At 33.2% G+C, this 21,696-nt stretch overlaps 1 protein-coding gene across 3 annotated transcripts in view; it reads right to left on the minus strand.

Annotated features, from left to right (window-relative positions):
* LOC131029898 (inner membrane protein PPF-1, chloroplastic) overlaps nucleotides 1-7,775 on the minus strand; it is a 216,747-nt gene extending 208,972 nt beyond the window's left edge. The window contains exon 1 of one of the 3 annotated variants that reach the window (XM_057960564.2): nucleotides 7,187-7,775. In XM_057960564.2, the coding sequence (XP_057816547.1) occupies nucleotides 7,187-7,519 (333 nt within the window). In that variant the 5' untranslated portion in view covers nucleotides 7,520-7,775. The remainder of the gene's footprint in view (nucleotides 1-7,186) is intronic. The other 2 variants (XM_057960563.2, XM_057960562.2) reach the window with 2 other exon arrangements.
* Between the last annotated feature and the right edge of the window lie 13,921 nt (nucleotides 7,776-21,696).

Below are 21,696 nucleotides of genomic sequence, written 5' to 3' on the forward strand. Positions count from 1 at the left end.
GATCAAGAGAGGATAGAGTGACCGCTGGAAACTTTATTCTGTGTTGGTGTGGTCATAAAACACCCGTCAACAGGTACCCCATCAAGCCTTGCAGACGAGGCCCATTCATGCATCCATCATTGCATTCATCATTACATCTTTAGCTTCTCCCTAAGTTGTACTTAGGGGGAGGTGTTAGAGTAAATAGGAAAATCACCTAATAAAAAACTAATCATTGATTAATTATTAAGCCCCTTTTACTTTATGCACTTGAGCTAAACTTGAGAAATGTTTTTTATTATTAAATTGCGCTTATTTTTGTCTCATAGCAAAGGATGAGGACTCTTGTCCTGATCTAATCTAATTCCTCACCTAGGATTGATCTAGGGTTTTCTTTTTAATTCATTCACTGTAATCATTCATTCAGAATCAATACATTTTCTCGGGTTGCATAGCAGATCTATTGCTTTTTCTCTCAATTTGTGATAGGAATTTTCGTTGCAAGTGAATTTTAGGGAGCTATTGCATTCACTATCAACTCCAATATGTTGTGCCAAAACTGATAATTTGATGATGAGAAATTTCAATGCCTGTTGCAGATGAGGCTTTCAACTATTATTTTTAGATGATATAGCTACAACTAGTCGCAAATGATATTCAGTTGTAACAGAGTTTGCATGTTTTAGGTTAACTTTTTATTATTGATGATTCATTTGTTTTGAGTTAGGCAATAGTGAGCACCACCCAAAAATATCAGTGAATTCATTCATTTTGAGCAGCAATCAGACTTAAATTTCATTGATTGCAATCAGAGTTGAAGACGTGAGCAAGTGCAATTTATTGTAGGGAATCCTTATTATGTACCAAATCATCATTATTTTTATTTCTTCATTTTGAAATTTCTATCAAATATTTAGGCAAAAGGTGTTTATCAGCAGAAACTTTGCATATTTCTCATCGAAATTTAGCAGATTTTCATCAAATTTTGACATAATGGTCATATCAGCACCTGTCTTTTCTTCTATTTCACTGTGATTTTGCATCCAGATCAGCAATTTCCAACAAGTGATTGGCTGGTTAAGCAGCTAGGGTTTTGTCTTCTACAACGGTTTTCCAAAGTATTCAAGTGAAATTAGCCATCAGAAATCAGCAATGCAAAGGTGAAATTTGAAGAGGTCTTTATTCAAAACATTTGGCTGATCTAGAAAGATTTGGAGAGCATATCATCAGCATCAGCATATAGATCTTATTACAATTGTGTACTAAATCAATGGGGATAAATCAACAAACCCGATCTTTTAAAAAAATTCAATATTCTTCACTATCTATGGATGTACCATCCACGCTTGTCAACGAATTTCCAAATATCTACAAGACTGATCTATGCCATGTCAACATAGACAGATTGAATTTGGATGAAAAGATTAAAAATGAGAACAAGATATCTCAGAAACTTTTGGACAGTGGTCTTATTCAAACATTCAAACAGGCTCCTTTCTCATTTCAATCCAAATCCTTCAGTTCATCCTTCAAAGCATCAAACGCTATGATCCCAAAATGAGCGAAATTTGATTAGTGGATGGGCAAGTTCTTTGCAAGCCTACCCAAAAGAGGTAAGCATTACAATCTCTCTATCATGTGTTGAAGAAGTGCAAGATGTTGAGGAATGTGAAAAGGTTTGGGTAAGCAGCATGCTGGAGTGCAAAATGCATATTGACACTGAAAGAGAAGAAGACACCAAAGATCGATCCAAGAGAGGTAAATTCAAAGAAAAATACTCAATTATGATCACCTTGCTTAATTGGTCACAAGATAAGAAGCACAGAGTTTCAGACCTTGAGTATTCTCTGTCATAAGTACTATATAAGATTAGAATTTAGAACCATTTAATTGGGCTATATTAATCAACAAGTGCTTGCACAAGAAATTGACAAAGTTCAAGCAAACTCATGAATTCAAGACGACCTCGTATGTTTATAACTTATGGCATAAAGCAAGACATTCACAGGAGTTAACACTATTGAGCCTCACCAACATACTCACATCAATAAGCATCTACCACAATTGGAATACAACAAGTCTCTCAAACATTATAGAAGAGTGAGTGGTGTTTTTCTTATGCATTCAGTGTGCAAGGTGGATGACCATCATGTGCATATCTCATAGCATGTCAAGACTATAATTTTTGATTGGGAAAATTGGTTCATTCAATTCCCAACCTTCACATATATCTCAGTGTTTGAGCCTCACATCTTATCATTGCATGTTGCCAAGGTATCTGAGCAACAAAGTCATTTTTATGGAGTACCTTTAACAAGTTTATAAATTGCATTGATTGTTGCGACAATGACATATAAAAATGCAAGAGTGTTATAGACTCTACATTCCTCAGTAATGAGATAGCTAGGTTTAACTTTAAACACTTCTGTAAGAAACGCACATATGACTTGAAGAGTATCATGCAGGAAGGATTGGGAATCAAACATGCATCTTCTCAAAATTGAAGATTATTGAGCCAACTAGCAAATGGATTTGAGGTCAAAAGGAAAGCACTCACCTAGCCATCCATCAATTTCATGAAATACTTTTGGACGAAGTAGATAGCATTTCAGATATAAGACTAAAAAAGTTTCTTCTCAGTTCATAAAGAATAACATTGATCTGCAACCTTTACCTTCGTTAAATTGGTCTGAATGCTTACAATCCCTTAGGTTCTAGGTTTAAAATTTAGTTGTGTAAGAGGAAACTTATCCTTTCCTTCACTCTTTTGAAAAGGGAGCTTCCCCTCAAATTTAAAAAATGATTCTACTGTACACATTATACCATTTTTTGTCACACTAAAAGGTGTGAATTAAATGCTAATATGATGAAGTATCAGTTTGCACCATTATCTACTAAGGACTCAATACAATATTTTTCCAGATAGGGATTTATAATTGATGCAGCTATACAATTTTTTTCTCAAGATTTTCTGATGACATCAATGATTTTTCAGAGTCTACTCCATTGATGGAAAAAATTTATGATAATAAACATACTGTCATCTTTATATTGATATTTTTTATATGAGTAGCATGATTGATCAGGCAATGACAGTCGTTTGTGGATGATGTGTTTATATTTTATATATTCTTTGTTACCAGCCAATTAAAGACAACTCAATAAGCTACGGGAATCAACATTTTTTCAGACATCGTGTTGTTTGTGTTCCTAATAGACATTTTCACTCCCTCATTGAACAGGAATTTCTTCATTTTGTTTCAATTTATTCCTGACTAGTAAATGTTATTCCAGAAACCCCTGATTATGGATTATCCAGAGTACCAGAAACCAAGAAAGCCTCAAAAACCCAAGTGTGTATGTTAAGTTCTTGGCTGCATGTAATCCACAAACTCCTTGTTATAGTAAGCCTCGAACTCTTAGCTTTTGAGTAATCTTCTGAAACCCCAGGCACAAAAAGAGCTAATTACAGGGGCTAGAACTTCAATTCAGGTTTTGCTGCAACAGCATATATTAGAAGGTCGCATAAAATTTGGCTATGTAGAAGCATTAATTTAAAGCTGTTGAGGTTAAAGCCCATAACATTCATTTAAACATATAGGATACTCATTCAAACCTTGGCTGCAGAAACATTCTCAAGCAGAAACCGCACAACAATTGCCAAAAGCCAGTCTAGGCTGGTGACCAGGAAATTACACCTATTTGCAGGAATTCTATAACCTGAGCTCACAGAACTCAGACAGTAACCAAATGCTCGAGACAAACAGGAGATGATGAGCAGTGCGTAATTGCAACTCCCCAGGTATGTACCAGCATAAAACATCAAAATGTGAAATTAAGTTGACAAATTATCACGAAAGAAAAATCCTAGATTGATGGTAGAACTAGATACAGATAAGAACAACTCAGCTTCTCGTAAATATTCCATAGGTCTCTCTAAATATCCAATTTAAAGTAACATCAATATCCTTGAAATCAATTCCTAGGAGTGAGTATTCAATTTCAGTTCTCTGATTGTTACCTAAAACAAGAAACAGAAAACATGAAAGCATCAACAAGGTGACAGAAAAGTGGATTAAAGTTTTTCATTTTGGCATAAGAGATGTATTTATAAATAAATGCCTGTGTACGTGGGCTTTTTAGAGATTCATCAGTCATGCACATTGCTAATGGTTCAAACGCCATCATAAAAGACACATAAATTGGAATTGGGAACATCTCCACAGGCCAAAGGGTCAGTCAAATTGCAACAAGCCTTGGATCAGTTTCGGGCAGCTGAGATTGTTTTTTGAAGTTAAATATTTCTACATAGTCTACAACATCAAAACCCCAATACCCTAGAAAGCACATTCAAAGGGGGAAGTACAGACTATTTTCCATTGTAAAATTTAGCGAGTCGAAAGTACAAGATTGGTAAGGATACCAGAGCTGGAAGAACAAAAAAACACAGTTAATCACTAACAGGCATTTGAGTGAAAAACTCCAGTTGGATGTGTTAGTGTCTTCTTTCTCACCAGTACTAACATTGTGTTGTCCCTTGTGATGTTGTCCTTGATGTCAATTGTTCAGAAGTTAATCCTTTGGTCTTTTGTGTCTGGTTCCTGGACAGCATCATGAAAATGGTTTCAGATTTCAGATTTACATTTGTGGGTTACTGATGCTCTGATACATGTGCAGATCACAGGCTCATGGTGATTCTTCTTTCACTTGCAGGTGCATGAGGTTTGGTTGTTTGGTATATATACTTTTGCTTATGACTTTTGGCATGAGCAAAATGATACTCACAGGTTTATATTTGATATGCTTAATCATGACAACTTTCCATATTATACAGTGCAGTGAATTAACTTAAGTCGACATAATCTACACTATGTCGAGGAGCTAATGTTTATTAGCTATTATTATCTTTCGGGAAAGGGTGAGAGGTTATATGGTTTGAATTAAAAAACTCACATGAATGTGAGTAGCCTGTTGTGGGTCCACTTGATATTGACATGGCATTATTTTGAGTCCTTTGACACACGGGCAGTTTGATATTGACATGGCATTATTTTGAGTTCTTTGACATGTGGGCAGTTTGATATTGACATGGCATTAATTTTGAGCTCTTTGACACGCGGGCAGTAGATATTTCTTTTGTTGACATGGCATAGCGGAATTCAAACTAATATTATCTTTGAAAAAGTTTCTTGATATCCGTAGATCATAGGACAAAAGAGATGAAACACATTGCAAAACTATTTTTTTCTTTCGAAGGGTTTCTGAAACCCTAGCCGCTGCATTCACAGATTCAACAGCGTTGAAAGCTGGTGTTTAGTGGACTGGTTACGAGCTAAGAGCGGAGGTAATAAAGGTTTTATGCGATTTAGTTTGCAGTTTCGAACCGCCAGAACAGAGGTAAAATCTATACTTTGTTTTGTGCTTTCAAAGGTAAAATTTGGTGAACGAGCAAATTATTTCTACCTTGTTTTGTATGTAAAAAGAATGAAGATTCAGAGTAAAAAAGATGAACGAAGGATTACTTCAGTTCAGTTGTTTGAAAAGATTTTATTTTGCAGAATCTTGGTTTTAAAAAGGAAGAAAATAGAAATCACAGTGGCAAAGGATTTTTTTTTATTTTGTAACTGTAACTTGCTATGTTTTGGTGGAAACCCTAACTCGAGTTTTTGCTTCTGAACTCGGGTTTTGCAGCTTGGTGTTAAGGGTTTCATTGTTTATTTGCTCTATATATTCATGGCTTGATGCCATTGTTTTGTTGGGTTAAAAAAGTAAAAACAGAGCAGACTTTAAAAATTTTAATGTCTCTCTGGTTTCCACAACAGAGGCTTTATTTTGCAGTTGGTTACATTGAAAACATTCTTTTAGTTGTATACAGTAATGTTGCTAGAACTGCAAAAATGTATTGCAATCAAAAGTTCTTGAGAATCATATCTGGATATACTGTTTTATGAGAATACGTGTATTTCAGTTGAATTCTGAAATGGGTTATATTGCAAGATTTTTAAGTGTATTCTATCATTAGATTGTGTAGTTGCTGAAGTTTATTGCAATTACACAACCTTGATAGTTACAGTGATTTGTTGTTTAGACATGAAAAGAGGTGTTGAGCTGGTCTCCACCATTGTAGACAGTTGATTTGAGGTGTAGAATGATACTCCACCATTGTAAAGTGTTGAAGAATTGAGATTGAATAAAGGAAACAGGTTCGAGTGGTTTTTTATACCCCATGAGGGTTTTTCCACTCAGGAAACATATGTGTTATGTGATATCTGTACTTGTCCTTCATTTTTGTTCATGCTAATGTGATGCTCTGATACTTTGAGTCTTTTTATCTTGTTCATAGTCATTACTTTGTTGTGGTCTTTCATGCAAAATTAAGTAGTTGGTTTTGTTCAAAAAGCTTAATCTAGGTTGTTCACAATCCAATGGAACAATGCTACAATGCTTTTTACACATTTTGTTAATGTTAAAAACTGCATATCTTCACAACTGTCTTATACACCTTTCAATAGACATGTCTCAGTTTCTTTTAAGCCAAGGTCTTTTGTGCACCCTTGTTAAACTTGTTAAAAAAAATTCCACTCTGATTCACCCCCCCTCTCAGAGTGAATCCACTTCCAACACATTGCTCAGATATAGTATGGAAACCTGTTTCTGGATTTGATTGTGTGCAAGATTTGATGTTTAAAAATCTTGCACGCAATCAAATCCAGAAACTGGTTTCCATACTATCATGGATTGTGGAAATTTATTAGAATTGATTGATCAGAGATGTTTGTGTGTTGTGTGTTATGCGCTCTGATCAATTAAAAAGAACAAAATAAAAGACTCTTCTCAAAAAACTATCCAGTATAAGTCACGCTTCATGAAACAAACGAGATTTGGATTCCCGATGTCAAGTAAAGTAGTTCACTCAAATAGCCAAACGAAAAATAAATAATTAAATATATTTAAAAAACTTTTAGCTCTCGCAATCAAAAGAAGCTTTGGCAAACCCCTTCCTGCGATAAACTTCAATTTATAAAGCGAAACTATTTCAACTGGCGAATACTGAAAGCACCTTTACGAGACTAACAATTTGCCAAAGCTCTTCGTAATAAGCCGCAGTTTAAGCTTTTGTCCCGCGATTGAAAAAAGCAAATTCCCTAGGAAGCAAATCTTAAAGCAGAGATTAAGAAAAGAAGCATGTAAAATGGACTAAAGGTACCTTTAAGAAACCTTCGAGTACATTCGTAATCCCTGAAAACCAGTCCCCGCTCTGCTTTTGAACGCTTTCGGTGGCGGTAGCAGTGGAGGTGTCGGTGGAGGTAGCGGCTTGGGTGGCTACAGCTGCATCGGCGAGCGTGTAAAGCAAGGCCTCTGCCCTGTTGATGAAGCCCTGCACTGCTGCAGGGGCCACAAACTGAGGCACTTGGTGGAGACTCGAACTCACTCTCACAACCTGCGCTTTCCTCAAGTTCGAAGTGTGAGATTGAAGAATGCATCTTCTGCATATGGAAGGGCCATGTGTGTGAGGGTATGAACACACGCCTGCATTCATCCTCAATTACTACTCTTACCCCTCTTCAAATACAGTCTTACAGAGTCTTCACTTGTGTCTTCATATCTGTAGGCAATCGAATGAATTTGTCCTTGAAATGGTTTCAGGGTCGACAAATTGGAAGCTTACGTTGAAGAATGTGTTGCTATTCTGTTTTTAGCTACTTTCAGGGGTTTTATCTTTTTTGATCCTCACTGCATACGAGACTGCGTGCGTGCTATCGAACTATGGTTGGTTGTCAATTGCTGTACAGAAAATCTATCAAAATTAAAAAAAATTAAAAAGGATACCGCCTGGCTTCTAAAATTTTAAAATGTGTTTTAAGACCCAGGTTTATAGGAAGCTAATGATAAAAATGGAATAATTAGTGTGCAAGTGGTATTATTTTTTATCAAATTATTTAATAAGAGTATTATGATTTTTTTATAATTAATTTTGATCTTTAGATTTTTTTTCATGGATTTTAATCAAATTTGCATTATGAATTTGATTAAGTTATTAGTATAAGATTTAAACATTTAACTTTTAAATTTTGGATCTTATCAATTTCTTTTGTCAATTGTTGTGAGTCAATCTAATAAATTGTTTGTGTTGTTTTATATGTTATATTATATTTAATGACATTCATTCATTCAACATTATTGAGGAGAATATAGGAATCAATGAAAAGTATTTACTATCAATTGCATCTTAGTGTGCAATGGGTATGTCAAAGAGGTGCTGAAAGTAAACAAGGAAAAATTGTGGTCTATTTTTAGCATACGTTTGTGCAATACATGAAGTTAATCGGTAGGTCATTTAGCAAGTGATGTTATTTGTGCAACAAAGGTCTAAATGGAGAAGTGATAGCTTCAAATCAACTATGTAATCACTTGGAGGGGTTCAAGCATGATTGAAACAAAAACTTCTAAATTAGGAAGATGGCACGACTACATTACCAATAGGCTCATGTTATGTTTGCAATAGGGAGAGAAGGAGAGATATGGATAGAAAGAGAGAGAGGGGGTGTGGTGAGGAGAGAGAGAGACAGAGAGAGAGGGAAAGGGGAGGTTCCAATAAACTTTGTAATATGTAGTAAGACTCCATTATCAATAGGCTCATATTATGTTCAAGTAAGTACATAATAATATCAACTCAACTTAAGTCATAATAATACATACGATTAAGAATTATGTGTTGCCACATGTTCAAATATACAGGATCAAAGACTTGAAATTACATGTTGACATTAATATTTAGTACATAAGCCAATAATAAGGTAGATCATAAGGAAACTTATTCTTTCACAATAGACCACAAGGTCAACTACAACAAATACATAAAGAACAAATAATGAAGGCCACCATGAAAAGAATTCTCAACATTCTTCTCCCTCAAGCACATCACGAGCAAGAGCATTGCTAAAGCGCTTATCCACCCTACCACAACATATTCACATTTCCCTAAAATCTTTCATAAGACAAAAGATACCCAACCAAACACGAGAAAGACTAACAATGCAAATCTGGTAGGAGTAATGAAATTTGTGTAGCATGATATAACTGCATTCTAACACAAATGTAACCATATCATGGGCACACAATCTGCACATAATTTACATATGAAGACAAAAGCAACAATCTTTGCTTGACTATCAAAAACATTTTAAGGTATCACTTTCATCTCAATCACATTTATTCTAAGAGGCAAATATAACTTGAATGTGTCTCAAACATGGAATAAACGCAGTCATGCATACATAAGCATACAAAAGTTTCAAGAGCACGTAAGAACATACTTTATCATACAAAGGCATCAAACTAAATTGTATCCACTTAACTTTCCAATTTAGTCATAGATATTCATAAAAGATACACACATCAACAACATCATGAGTCAACTATAGATGTCCCCATGTGATAAATTGCATGTCTAAACTTCCTCAAGGACATTCAAGAGTTTATCAAATGATATTTATAACACCCATCATTTACAAAAAGTCAGCCATAATCCAAAGTAATATTGTATAAGAAGAAATATGATATTATAATGAAAACCTATACTAAGATCCACTTGTTATTCATGCTAATTAACATATATCAAAAATCATAAAGACTATTTATCTAACCATTACCTTCCATGGCCATCATATGCTTACTCAAGCTAGTTCCAAAGGTTAAATATACATTTGACTTTTCAAGTGATTGGTAAATAGCAATATTTGTATGAATTAAATAGGCTTTAGTGTCCCTATGTCACCAAATAAATAGCTCGGCCTATATCTTAATAAGGTTGATTATACAACCATTCTTTTAAATCTAATATTCTCATTGTTGCCCTTTCTTAACAATATTATCTAATTCTTGAAAACTTAACTCTACTATCAACAATGACACATCAATCCTTATTCACTCCTATTAGAGGTGACACACATGGAAGGGATTTGCTAGTGCATGAAGATACAAGATACAATTATGGATTCCTACAACAAATATGTTTATTCAAAATTTATTTATATATACATACATAAGTAAATACCCAATAACCTCCTTATTAATCAATCCCATCTAGACAAATTCATTTTAATTGAATAATCTAACAAAATGAATCATTATAGAAATAGTTTAATTTTCTATACAATAAAGTTCCCAATAGCCTTTTTACTCAATACACACATATATACATTATGAATGTCAATCTAAACACTACCCAGTACACTACTTCTATCTTCTAATTAAACTTCAAAACAAAAGGTTTATCATCTACCACATTTGGATAACTTAAGCCATGTAGGCGAGTTTAGGCTAGGATAGTCATACATTGAATAAATCTTTTATGGTAAATATCTCTTAAATAGGTTTCACAAATATAACTATTAAATATATTTATTCAAACATGATGGAATATCTATTGGAATTCATATTTCTGGTATAAAAGAATTGTAATTATTAGTTTGCTAAAGATATAAAAACTTTTTTCCTTTAAAGCTCTAAATGATCTCATAATATTTCTTGTTTTCTACCCTAATATGATGTTTTCGTTCAAGAATCCAAAATTTAGTATTATTAATATGCAAATAAAGATTCTTAATATGACCATCAAATGCATTTAATAACCAAATTTTATTAATGCAAAATTAAAGAGAAATCTAATTAATCATGTGATTTAATGATTCTCTAAATAAAATGAAAGGGCAATATTGTCATTTGCACATAAGACTCATTGACTTTATTTTCAAAGATATTTGCATTCGAGATAAGATGAAACCTACTATTTCTCATACTATATTCCACTAAATAATGAAAACAAGGAATGTAAGTAAACTCTACAATTTGGGCAATAGGAAAAGATGTTGCAGGGTCTCCTCTATTGCATTATCGAATGGCGCAACACACTTCTCTAAAAGTTTGTGCATTTAAGGGTTCTTCAATTTATACAAACCCTCTCAATTAGTAAATTTGAGTATGTGGAAATGAAATAAATATGTGGTGACATAGTGAACCGCTTTAACATCAACAAAAGTAAACAAGGAAACTATGAAGAGACCTATATACTAGTGCAATAAATAAATCTAAATATGAACATTCATAACGAAATCTATCAAAAGTTGTTGTTTGCAACAACTTGACAAACATGTAAGTGAAAAGTGAATGTAAGAAATGAAGTCATAGACACAAGATGGTTGTATATATGCAACAAGGTAGTGAAACATAAAAACATAAACATAAACACCTCAAGGAAAGGAAACTTTTGTAATGTGATGAGGGAGTAAGTAATCTTAGCACAAGACTCATTTAATTTATGAGTTGATAGTCTCTTTTGTTAGGCACACTATATTAGTTGAATGATCCTCCTAAATTGATCTCCATGCATATGTCATATAAAGGCACAAATAATTGATTTTGGCATGGTATCACCATGTCATTAAGAAAACTTGGACTGGCATTTAGAGAATTCCTTACATGTCAAGAAGTGAACAACGAGCTAAAAGGCTATACAACTTAATTTTCCATAGTTATGTAATTTAAGTCATTGGTTATTGTCAGAACCACTATATTAGACAACTTCTTACGTCTGACATGAAACCTAAGGAGATTCTAAGTACAAAGTTCAATCTAGCTAAAGACTGAAGAAGAAGTCGATGTGCTTTGGTATGTTTGGGAAAAAGTAATAGTTGTGTAATTTAAGTCATTGATTATTATCAAAACCACTATATTAGACAACTTCTTACATTTGACATGAAAGCCAAGGAGATTCTAAAGTACAAAGTTTGGTTTGTCTAAAGATTGAAGAATAAGTCAATGCACGTGCATGCAAAAAGCAATAGGCTTATATTGTTGTGCAACTAGCTAAAAGATATAGAACATCCTATGACATCTAAAGCAGACCCAAGAAAAATTGACTCTCTTTTTTTTTAAGATATTGTATATCTAAAATCACATATCTGTGAGGCTTTCCTTGTCTCTATATCTCTCCTTTGTATATAACCTCTATGTGCTTTGTTGTTGGGTTTAGTTCATTCATTTATCTTCTCATTCTCCACCCTCTCGCCTTCCTCAATTCACCACGTGCCTTCTCCTCTTGCCTTCCTCAATATACCCCCTCCTATTTCATTTGATCCTCTTAATATCTACATGGCTATGTATTTTGTTCGACATGCACATGCTTCTAAAGAATAGTTTATTTGAGACTTGTTTATTAACTTCCACTTTGTTTGGTTATAATTAGCCTCTATCTAAAACAAAATGCACTCTCCTAGCAAAGAATTTGTTTCTCTTCCTAAAATCTTGAGATTTTGCAAACTTGAACATAAAATTTGCTTTTTATCTCTCATTTTATTTGCTCAACCCTTTATTATCCTCTATTCCCTACACAAATAGGGCACATGTCTTTTATTTTTCCCTAAGTCTCCTAATCAAAAACCCCCTCTTGCGTGAAGGTGACTAGAGGTCAAAGTGACTTTCCACTACTCACATTAATAGTTTGTTTTTTAGTTTCCTCACATGCATATCGGATTTTTTAAATGCATTATTAAGATTAATTTGTAACTCCTTTACTTTTGCTATCTTTAAAATTTATCTAGAGTTAACAATTTCATGATTTTAACATCTTTTTTATTTTAAAGTTATAGTATTATATCACAAAATTTACATTTAGCATTAGAAATAATTTTAAATAATACAAAATTAACAATTTCATGATTTTAACATCTTTTTTATTTTAAAGTGATAGTATTATATCACAAATTTTACATTTAGCATTAGAAATAATTTTAAATAATACAAAATTAATTAAATAATAATTAAGATGTTAAGTTTTGTGACATACTTCCCCCCTTAAAACAAGAATCATCTTGATGCATCAATAAAAGTTTATCATCATACCCAAAAATAATACCAACAAGATTTCATACTCAACATGCAATCTACTTTCATTTTTGCAAGAAATCAAGATAATGCAAACACATGCATTCATAAAACTAATCACCGATAATATTTTTCATTCATGAATGTATGTGAATTCCATTACTGCTATCAGTTCCACGAAGTTAGGCTCCATCTCTCTAACAAAGTTATCTTCCTTGTGATAGTGTTGACTTGTTTGTCGTACTCATGGAAACAACACTAAAACATTAGTCGATGTTAGTTCCCATAATCAAAATAAAATTCATAGATTCCTCAACATATTTCTCCTTGCCCAAATAAGATCAAGATATCGCAATGCTTAAACAATTAGAAACATTTTTTTTCTACACTTTTTGTAACTTCTAAACCTCATAAATGCACATTCATACATGTGTTTACCATACCCTTGTAGTTCAATGAGTTGACCAAGTTACCAGGTACTTCTTATCAACATTTCTAACATATCCTTAAATACACTTGAACACTTTTTAGTTCATTCACTGATATCAATATCACATAAAGAGATCATCTCATTGTTTAATATTTGAGGCAAAAGTGATCATTTAAATACTTCAAATTGTTCAACAATGATTAGCTTAAAGTTAATTCATGACTTGGTCATATATAAAATCAATAAATAAATTATTCATGCATACCCTTTCACGTGTGGTACTTAGGTGTGTTCATAGAGTATCCATGCATACTTGCAAATTACCTAAAAAGTTAGTGGATCTACCTAGCTATTCATGTGACCTAGGCTCTCATGTCCATCTTGTCACAACAATATCTCTTAATAAATATGTAAATGAAATGAAATAAATTGAATGGATATATGAAGATGTTATATTGCTTCTCATGAGTAAAAGTTCCTAATCTAGGTATTAGAACATGTATATGAGTACAATGCTTAATCTTAGCTTTCAAGTCATATAATCACATCTAAACAATTATGAAATACAAGCTCATAAAAAATTTCATGAGTGATACGTATGAAATTAAATATAAACTATAAATTATTTAGTCCTCATTAACCCTCAATGGTCCTCCACAGATTGAGAAATGAGAACATGGTTGAGGCACTTTTCTTCCCAAACACGAAGCTTAACGCTTCCTTAGGATTCTTCCTACTCAATGAATACCTTGCCCTGCAATGCCTAGCAACCTAGAATAAAATGTAGGAGGGTATATTTGTGGAAAATTGATATAATCACATGTAATTCCTAACATGAATATGCAATGTCTAACAATTAGGATGTGATAGAGAATTATTATGCTGGCCTATGTTCATCTATTTCAATAAACTCCTAACTTTGGCCAAAGTACTTTAATTATAGATGTGAACCTAGAAAGAGGATCACATTCTCTATAAAGCCATATTCGACACCCTAAAAGTTTCTCGCACACATATGTATAGCAATCAAAATCATACATCATGCATTTGTATGTAATAATGACTATAATGTATTAATTTCTTTGTATAATTTACATAAAGTGTCTCATGCAAATGCATATGAACTCATGCACTGATAATATCGTGATTATTTAATGCATAATTTTCCCTATATATGCATCATTATTTTCTTTCAATAATGAGATCTAAGTAGTTTCTTTCAGAATATAAATGTTCATGCATGTTCATTTTTAATTTTGAATATCTATTTACCATGTTTTCTAATTTTAATCATGTTGGTTTTTATCAAGTAATTTAGTCAAGAAGAGCACAAGTATTGAATCCATATAGGTTTAAGATCAATACATTCTCTATTGTATGCTCCATTAAATATTTTATTAATATTCACCTCAAACATGATAGAGAACATCAATATCACATCATAGGACTAGCAACATAAAACACATAATCTAGTCACCATACGAATGTAAAAGAAAACTCAAAATAGGAGTTTGCAAATCTCAACTCAAAGTCGTGAAATACACACAAAATCGATAATTATGTCCAAAAATAATAAGATATATAAATAGAAAGCTCCAGTGACTACTTTATTACAATAAATTTTAAATTTTCAAAGCTACCCCTTGCAAAAATTTAAAATTTCATCAATAATTGAAAAGAATCACCAATTTAAAAAATAGTTTCACATAAACTATGTGATTGACACTAGTCACATTGAGGGATTAAAAAGCTACATGACACCTTGGGGGTACTACATCTAAGATGTGTTAGAGAACATGCCCAAACACATGGCAAGCACTAGTCTAAATGACTTAACATTATGTAATGACAGACATCAATCATCATTAATCATGAATCCAAACTTGGTTTTCGGTAGACACTCATAACCTTAGTTCATTATCATAATATTACTAAGCAATAATTAGCCATAAATTGATCATGTTATATAAATCACAAAAAATTACTTTCTTTCTTGCATCACACATGCAAAAGAACAATAATTTTAGTTCAAATTTATTAATCACATGATATAATTCATATTTACCAATCAAATTCTATAATATACAATTTTAAGAAAAAGTTGCACAAACACCAATCTAGAGAATGCACAAACACCAATCTAGAGAACTCACAAACATAACCAAGCACTTAAAGGTTCTTTCCAACTTTTGCAACTTAAAATCAAGCAAGAGTGACCAAGAAGTCACATGTTACACGCATATATGCAAGAGGTATTTCCTTAAGAGTGATTATTTTTGCTTTTATATTAAATTCTAAAACAAGGTACATCCTTCCCTTTCCTATCATGTGTAACAAAAAAAAAAGGATGCTCTCTTCCTCACTACTCATGTTGATCCAAATGAGTCAAGCTTTGACTCAATCCACAAGTACTTACACACATGTGCTAAGCACTATTTGATTGTGTTAGACAATTCAAATAACTAGAAGACAACTGAGAGGCGGGGAGGGTGAATCAGTTTTCACAGATTACCAGAACCATTAGCAGTTTAAACTTTAATACCAGAATGCAAAACATTAATATCAGAATAATAGATAAACTAATTAAGCATAAACAATAAACACATAATAAATATCATCCACATGACACCAAGATTTGTACGTGGAAAACCCGGTAAAGGGAACAACCACGGTGGGAAGCCTACCCATAGTCAGATAATACTTATGCAGTAAGTATGTGAATTACAATTGAGGGGCCTATACTTGCAGGAAGGCCAACAACATAGAGTGCATTGCTCATCACAAAAGGAGCCTCACTGACTACATAGAAATCCAGGCTACAATCCGGAGAAGTGTTGAAGTGTGAAAGATAGCATCTCCTATGCCTGAGTACAGTTCTGACTAAGCTCAATACCGGAGGACTAAATCCTCTTACATAAACCCAATTTGATCTCCAATGATCGACCAACTCCTCTGCCTAAATGATATTACATTATTCACACATTACATTCCTTGATCATGACCTCTAATAATAATCACAATGATCTACAATGAGATCTTACATCTATATATACAAACCCTCAACCATAAACAATCAGGTCAGCCACCAGACAATAAATCAATTACATAATTACAAACCATGTCGGCCTTAGACCAAACAAATAATATCAACACATAAGATATCCTAGAAATACATTTTTAGGTCCTATCCACATGTTACGTTAAAGTCGGTCTATAACCTAGATCAACCGGGACCAAGTATAGGTCCACATGCCATAGCAATGATCTCCATTCACCAAATCTTGAACATGATCAACAACAACATCCTGAAACTCCACCAGAAGCTGCACCAACACCACTTATTCAATTCATCAAAGATCTCCACCAAAAGCTCTGCTAGTGAAACCCTCACTGGAACCAGAAACCAATCTTCTAAGCAAGCAGGATAGCATTTGATCTCTAGACCAAAACCAACTGACCAAATATGAGCATAAGTATTATGAACAAGCCAATTCCATCATCGGACTATACTGGAGCCTACCGGATCATGTCGGATCCAAGTTAACCAGAAAACACTCAACCTACCGGGACTAGAAGGGTGTCAGAAAAGCATCCAAACAGATAGTGTTGGGATCAATGACAAAACATCAATGCAACACATAATCAATTCTACTAAATGGCCAACAGATTGGAGGTTTATGTGATCAAGCGTAGCAACTTTACATAGTGAACTCAAGGCCCTAGTAGGGAACCTAGAGATTTGACACCAAACATAATATCCTACATAATATCATCTGTGGGTTAAATTTTTTTTAAAACTAGAGAAGTTTACAAAATTGTGGTTTCAGCCACAGTGTGTGAAATTGAATCTCTCCTAATTTCTAAGGGAAGACTCCCGCTTTAACTCACTACTCTATCTATATAAAATAAAATACAACTTCTGATTTCTAATCTAAACTTGTGTGGTACATCATCTTATCCTCTTTTTTCAGAACATATGTTACTATCTCCTCTTTCTTCGGGAGAGAATTTACAATATAGAGAAACAATAATTTTTACAATTTCAATGTTACAAATTAACTTTAAATGTGCAAATGAACAAATTACAAATAGATAAAAAAGCAAAGTTTCTATAAAGGCCCAAAGTCCTTTGTTGCTTCTCCAGGACGGAAAGAGTGCTTAAGCTCAAAGTCTTAAAAATCTTTGTTTTCCTATCAACTTTCCTTCAAATAACTTTCTCTCTAACCCATGATATTGAATTAAGATACTCAAATTAAATCTCAAAGTCTTTATTTTGATATCTTGTTATAACTTTTGATAATATTTTTCAAATGATAAAATGAAGCTCAAAGTCTTCGGATTAAGATTTGTTTTCCAAGACGACACAACAAAGCACAAAGTCTTCGAGATGCTATCTTATAATATTTCAGGTAACTTTAACCTTGAAAATACCAATATTAATTTCAAAGTCTTCAAAATGATATCACATTCACCAATTCGTAAGTCTATTAATAAGAGCTGAAATATGACACAAAGTCCATAAACCAACAATTGCATACACTCTTTAACAATATCTCCTCAACCACACCTTTACATGAGCAAAATAAAAATTTACAAAAAGAGTGACATAAGAACAATCTCACCATAAACCACAAATTAATTGAACACAAAGTCTGGATGCCAAAGCTTTCTTCTTATTTGATCAAGTTTGTAAAATAACAATAGGAAGACAAAGTTTCACTTTTTCTCTTCAATTGCGCAGACTTTTGTTGCATATAGATTAAAGATTCTAGATCCAAAAATATCCTTATTACAATGAAAATCCTCATATATATAGAGGAGAGGTGCATCATGAAACTAGGAAAGTTGCAACTAATTTGTGACCAAGTCAAAGGTAGAGTTCAATTTGACTTAGGACACGCGCAAGTTCTAGATGCAAAAACATGAATACAAAATGACACTTGAAGTGTCGATTGAGATTACAAAATGACACTAGGCTAGAGATGCATAAAAATGACTTAGTGTCTAGAGCCTCATCTTGTTCATCATAGTCTCCATTTTTCTTCAAGAAATCTTCATATTTTTGTAAGGTAGCCTGTATTTCACAATCATCTAGTCCCAATGTGCTGAATATAGCATTTGGGGTGGAGTTGCAAAAATGGATTTGAAGAATTCTCAGAGTTGGACAAAAAAGACCAAAGATGTGGTTCATGAAGTGCATTTCGGACTTATAAGTCTGAATTGCATTTGGGAAGGGTCAACAATCATAAAGGTGCATATTGGACTTATAAGTTCGAAATGCACTTATGTGAAAGACAGGAAATAAATACTCTTTGGTGTGAATCAGAGTTATAACCCCAATTCACACCTTAAGAAAGAATCATGGTGCAAGTTGGGGTTACAACCCTAATTCACACCAACACTTAACAAAATGCAAAGGAAATGGTGTAGGTCAAGGTTATAACTGTAATACCCTAAAAATGGTCACCTAAACCATGGACCCCTAGTCTCGACAACATCACCAAGGTCCTAACCAAAAGCAATTAAATCAACCTTGAGCACCTAATTAATTAATTCTTCAATCATTAATGTTACATGGCAAATTAATCACTCTATATTAATTAAATATTTATTTAATTAATTAATCATTCCAAGTAAATCATTTTAATTAATCAATTATCCTATTTATTTAATTAAATAGCTTAGCATATTCAATTAATAAATAAATTTGCCATTTAAATCACAAAAAAGAGATTAATTTACAAATAGAAGAATTAATTTACAAAAAAAAAGAGATTAATCACAAAAAGAGGAATTAATTTGCAAAAGAAAGAGTTAAATTGAAAACAAAAGAAAAGAATTAAATTGATAGAAGAAATCAAACTTAAGATATTTCTTTTTCTAAAATTGAGATAACTTGAGAAATTTCAAAACAACAATTAAATTGAATTAATCATTTTCTCTAAAATTAAAACTCAAAGCTTTTCTTGAGGAAAGAGGTTCAGTTGCATTGAAAAGGCTTTTTCTAAATAAAAATATTGAGCAAATTAAAGAAATGTGCATGGAATCGACTATTTTTTATCTCAAGTGCATGGAATCAACTAAATTTTATTTCCAATGCAAACTCGAACTTATAAACTGAATGCATTCATTCAAGCTATAATGGGAATCTATCTCGAGATTAACTTAATCTAATCTCTCAATTATTTTAATTATCCTAAATTGTGTTTTTTCTTGAGGAATCTCAACCGCTCATTGCTAATCGATCTTGAGCATTGGACTCTCTTTTGATTCTCTATAAATTCAGCCTTCATCTCTCATTCAAAACACCCTAGAGATTTATTGTTATTGTGCATTTTTTGCTCTAGAGTCATTGAAAATATTGCGCTTTGAGATTATTGCATCTTAGTTTAGCTTTTTGCATATTTAGTTTAATCATGATTGCTTATTATTCATCCATCTAGCTTATTATTCATTGATCTAGCTTAATATACATTCATCTAGCTTAATCTTGCATCCATTTAGCTTACTCTTGTGCTCATATAGATTAAATCCTTCATCTTGGTGTAGTCTAGTAATTGGTATTGCTTAGACAAATCTGAGAGCAAGTCTATACTCGCATCTTTTAGAAGGCAATAGGTCGATTTGTTATGGTTTTCATATTCATGATTATATCTGTCTAACCATGCATGCAATGACTTAATTGAAGTGTTGTGTCTTACAACTTGCAGATACTTATCCATTTTTCACACACTACATTTTTGGTGCCCACCGTGGGGTAGAAGACTTCATCTTTCAGCCTTATAGATCAGCTCATTTTTATTTTTTGGATTTTTTTCGTACAATTATTGCAAAAATTTGTACGAGTTTTTGTAGAGGCTCGAACAACAATCTATAGGTCTCGTACGGTCCGTCGCGAATTATCATACGACTAGGTGAGAATTATCGTACAATTTTCTGGTTTTTGGTATTAAAACAGATTGTATTTTTAGGGTTTTTCTGATTGGATTTTTATGGTACTAATGCTAACCCTGGCTTGTTTTCTGTCTGCCTAAGAGATTTTAATAGCCTAGCTAGTTTTTGTAGAACGTTTGTTGAAGAACACGCCTGTCACACAAAAACAATATGACTACTGATTCGTTGTTTTTACAGGTTGCGTGAGGAGATTCAAGTGAACTTCTTGTATTCTTTAAATTCATTTTTTAGGCACCTAAATTGCTATCTGGTTAATGAACAAATCTATCTTTTGTGTTTTAAGAAAAATCTAAGAGGTAGGAGAGTATTCTCTTGTCTGCACAGACAATCAGAAATCCAGACCCTTGAAGCTTTTTCTAAGTTTGAGATTTATGTACCTTTAGCGGGCCTGTCACAGTGGGAAAAAGTAATCACCCTGTGAGAATGACCCAAGTGAGTAAAACTAGACCTGAGTATTTCAACTCACTCTAATAAATAGGCCTCTAATGATTAAAGTCTCAGAGGACGGGATTATTTGAGTTTTCTCTTTGAGATCTCTCATATCGAGCATTTTGTAGGGCCTCGTGGTCTCAATCACGTTTACGTGTTTACAGCTTGTTTTGGTACCTTGTCGGGCTATAGGCCTCAATCATGCTTGCTTGACTTCAAGGGGTAATTTCGAATGAAATTACTGACTAAAACTATAAGATAGAGGCTACCTGATTCACCTCCTAAAGGGGGATAATCTTTGTGCAAGAGAGATAGTAACTCTCCCAAGATACTTGTCATTTCGTGTACCCTTTAGTGTTTGGAGTCGGCTAATACGTCGTTGAGAATCCATTGCATGAGACTTGGCAGTTGTATTTTGATTAGCTATTAGGTGTGTACCTAAGTTTGCATGCAAAGGTTTTCTTCTATAAGCAAACTTCCATACGGTTAACGTGTTGTGATTGAAGTCATTATACATCTTGCGTGTTTACTATGTTTTCATCCTTGAAACTGAAACTAAATTACTAAAACTGGAGAAAGCAATCAACAACGTCAAATAAAAAACTCAGTGGTCAAAACTTTGTCCTTGTCAAAAAATAGTCTCTGTCCAGTCCTTTGTCGTATGAGTCTACTAAATTATTGTCTGGCTATATATATATTTTCGTACAAGTCTTCTCTTTTATCGTCTAGTTATAGACCTGTTGTCGTATGAGTCTGAATCCATCCTATCAGTTTGTCGTTCGGTCCTGTCAGAATTGTCATCCTAGTCTTTAGAATTATCGTCTGGCCTTAAGTAAACTGTCGTACGAGTAATTATAATCCTCATCAGATTGTCGTCTGGAGAACCTTATATTATTGTGCGAGTATAGGCAGCAACTCGTATGAGAAACTATCTCTATCGTCTGAGACCTGCTAAATTGTCGTCTAAGTCTGAATACTTTGTCGTATGATTTCCTGATTTTGTCAGTCCACAAACTTGT

This window comes from Cryptomeria japonica, chromosome 3, assembly GCF_030272615.1.
Source record: "Cryptomeria japonica chromosome 3, Sugi_1.0, whole genome shotgun sequence".
In the NCBI taxonomy this organism is placed as follows: Eukaryota; Viridiplantae; Streptophyta; class Pinopsida; order Cupressales; family Cupressaceae; genus Cryptomeria; species Cryptomeria japonica.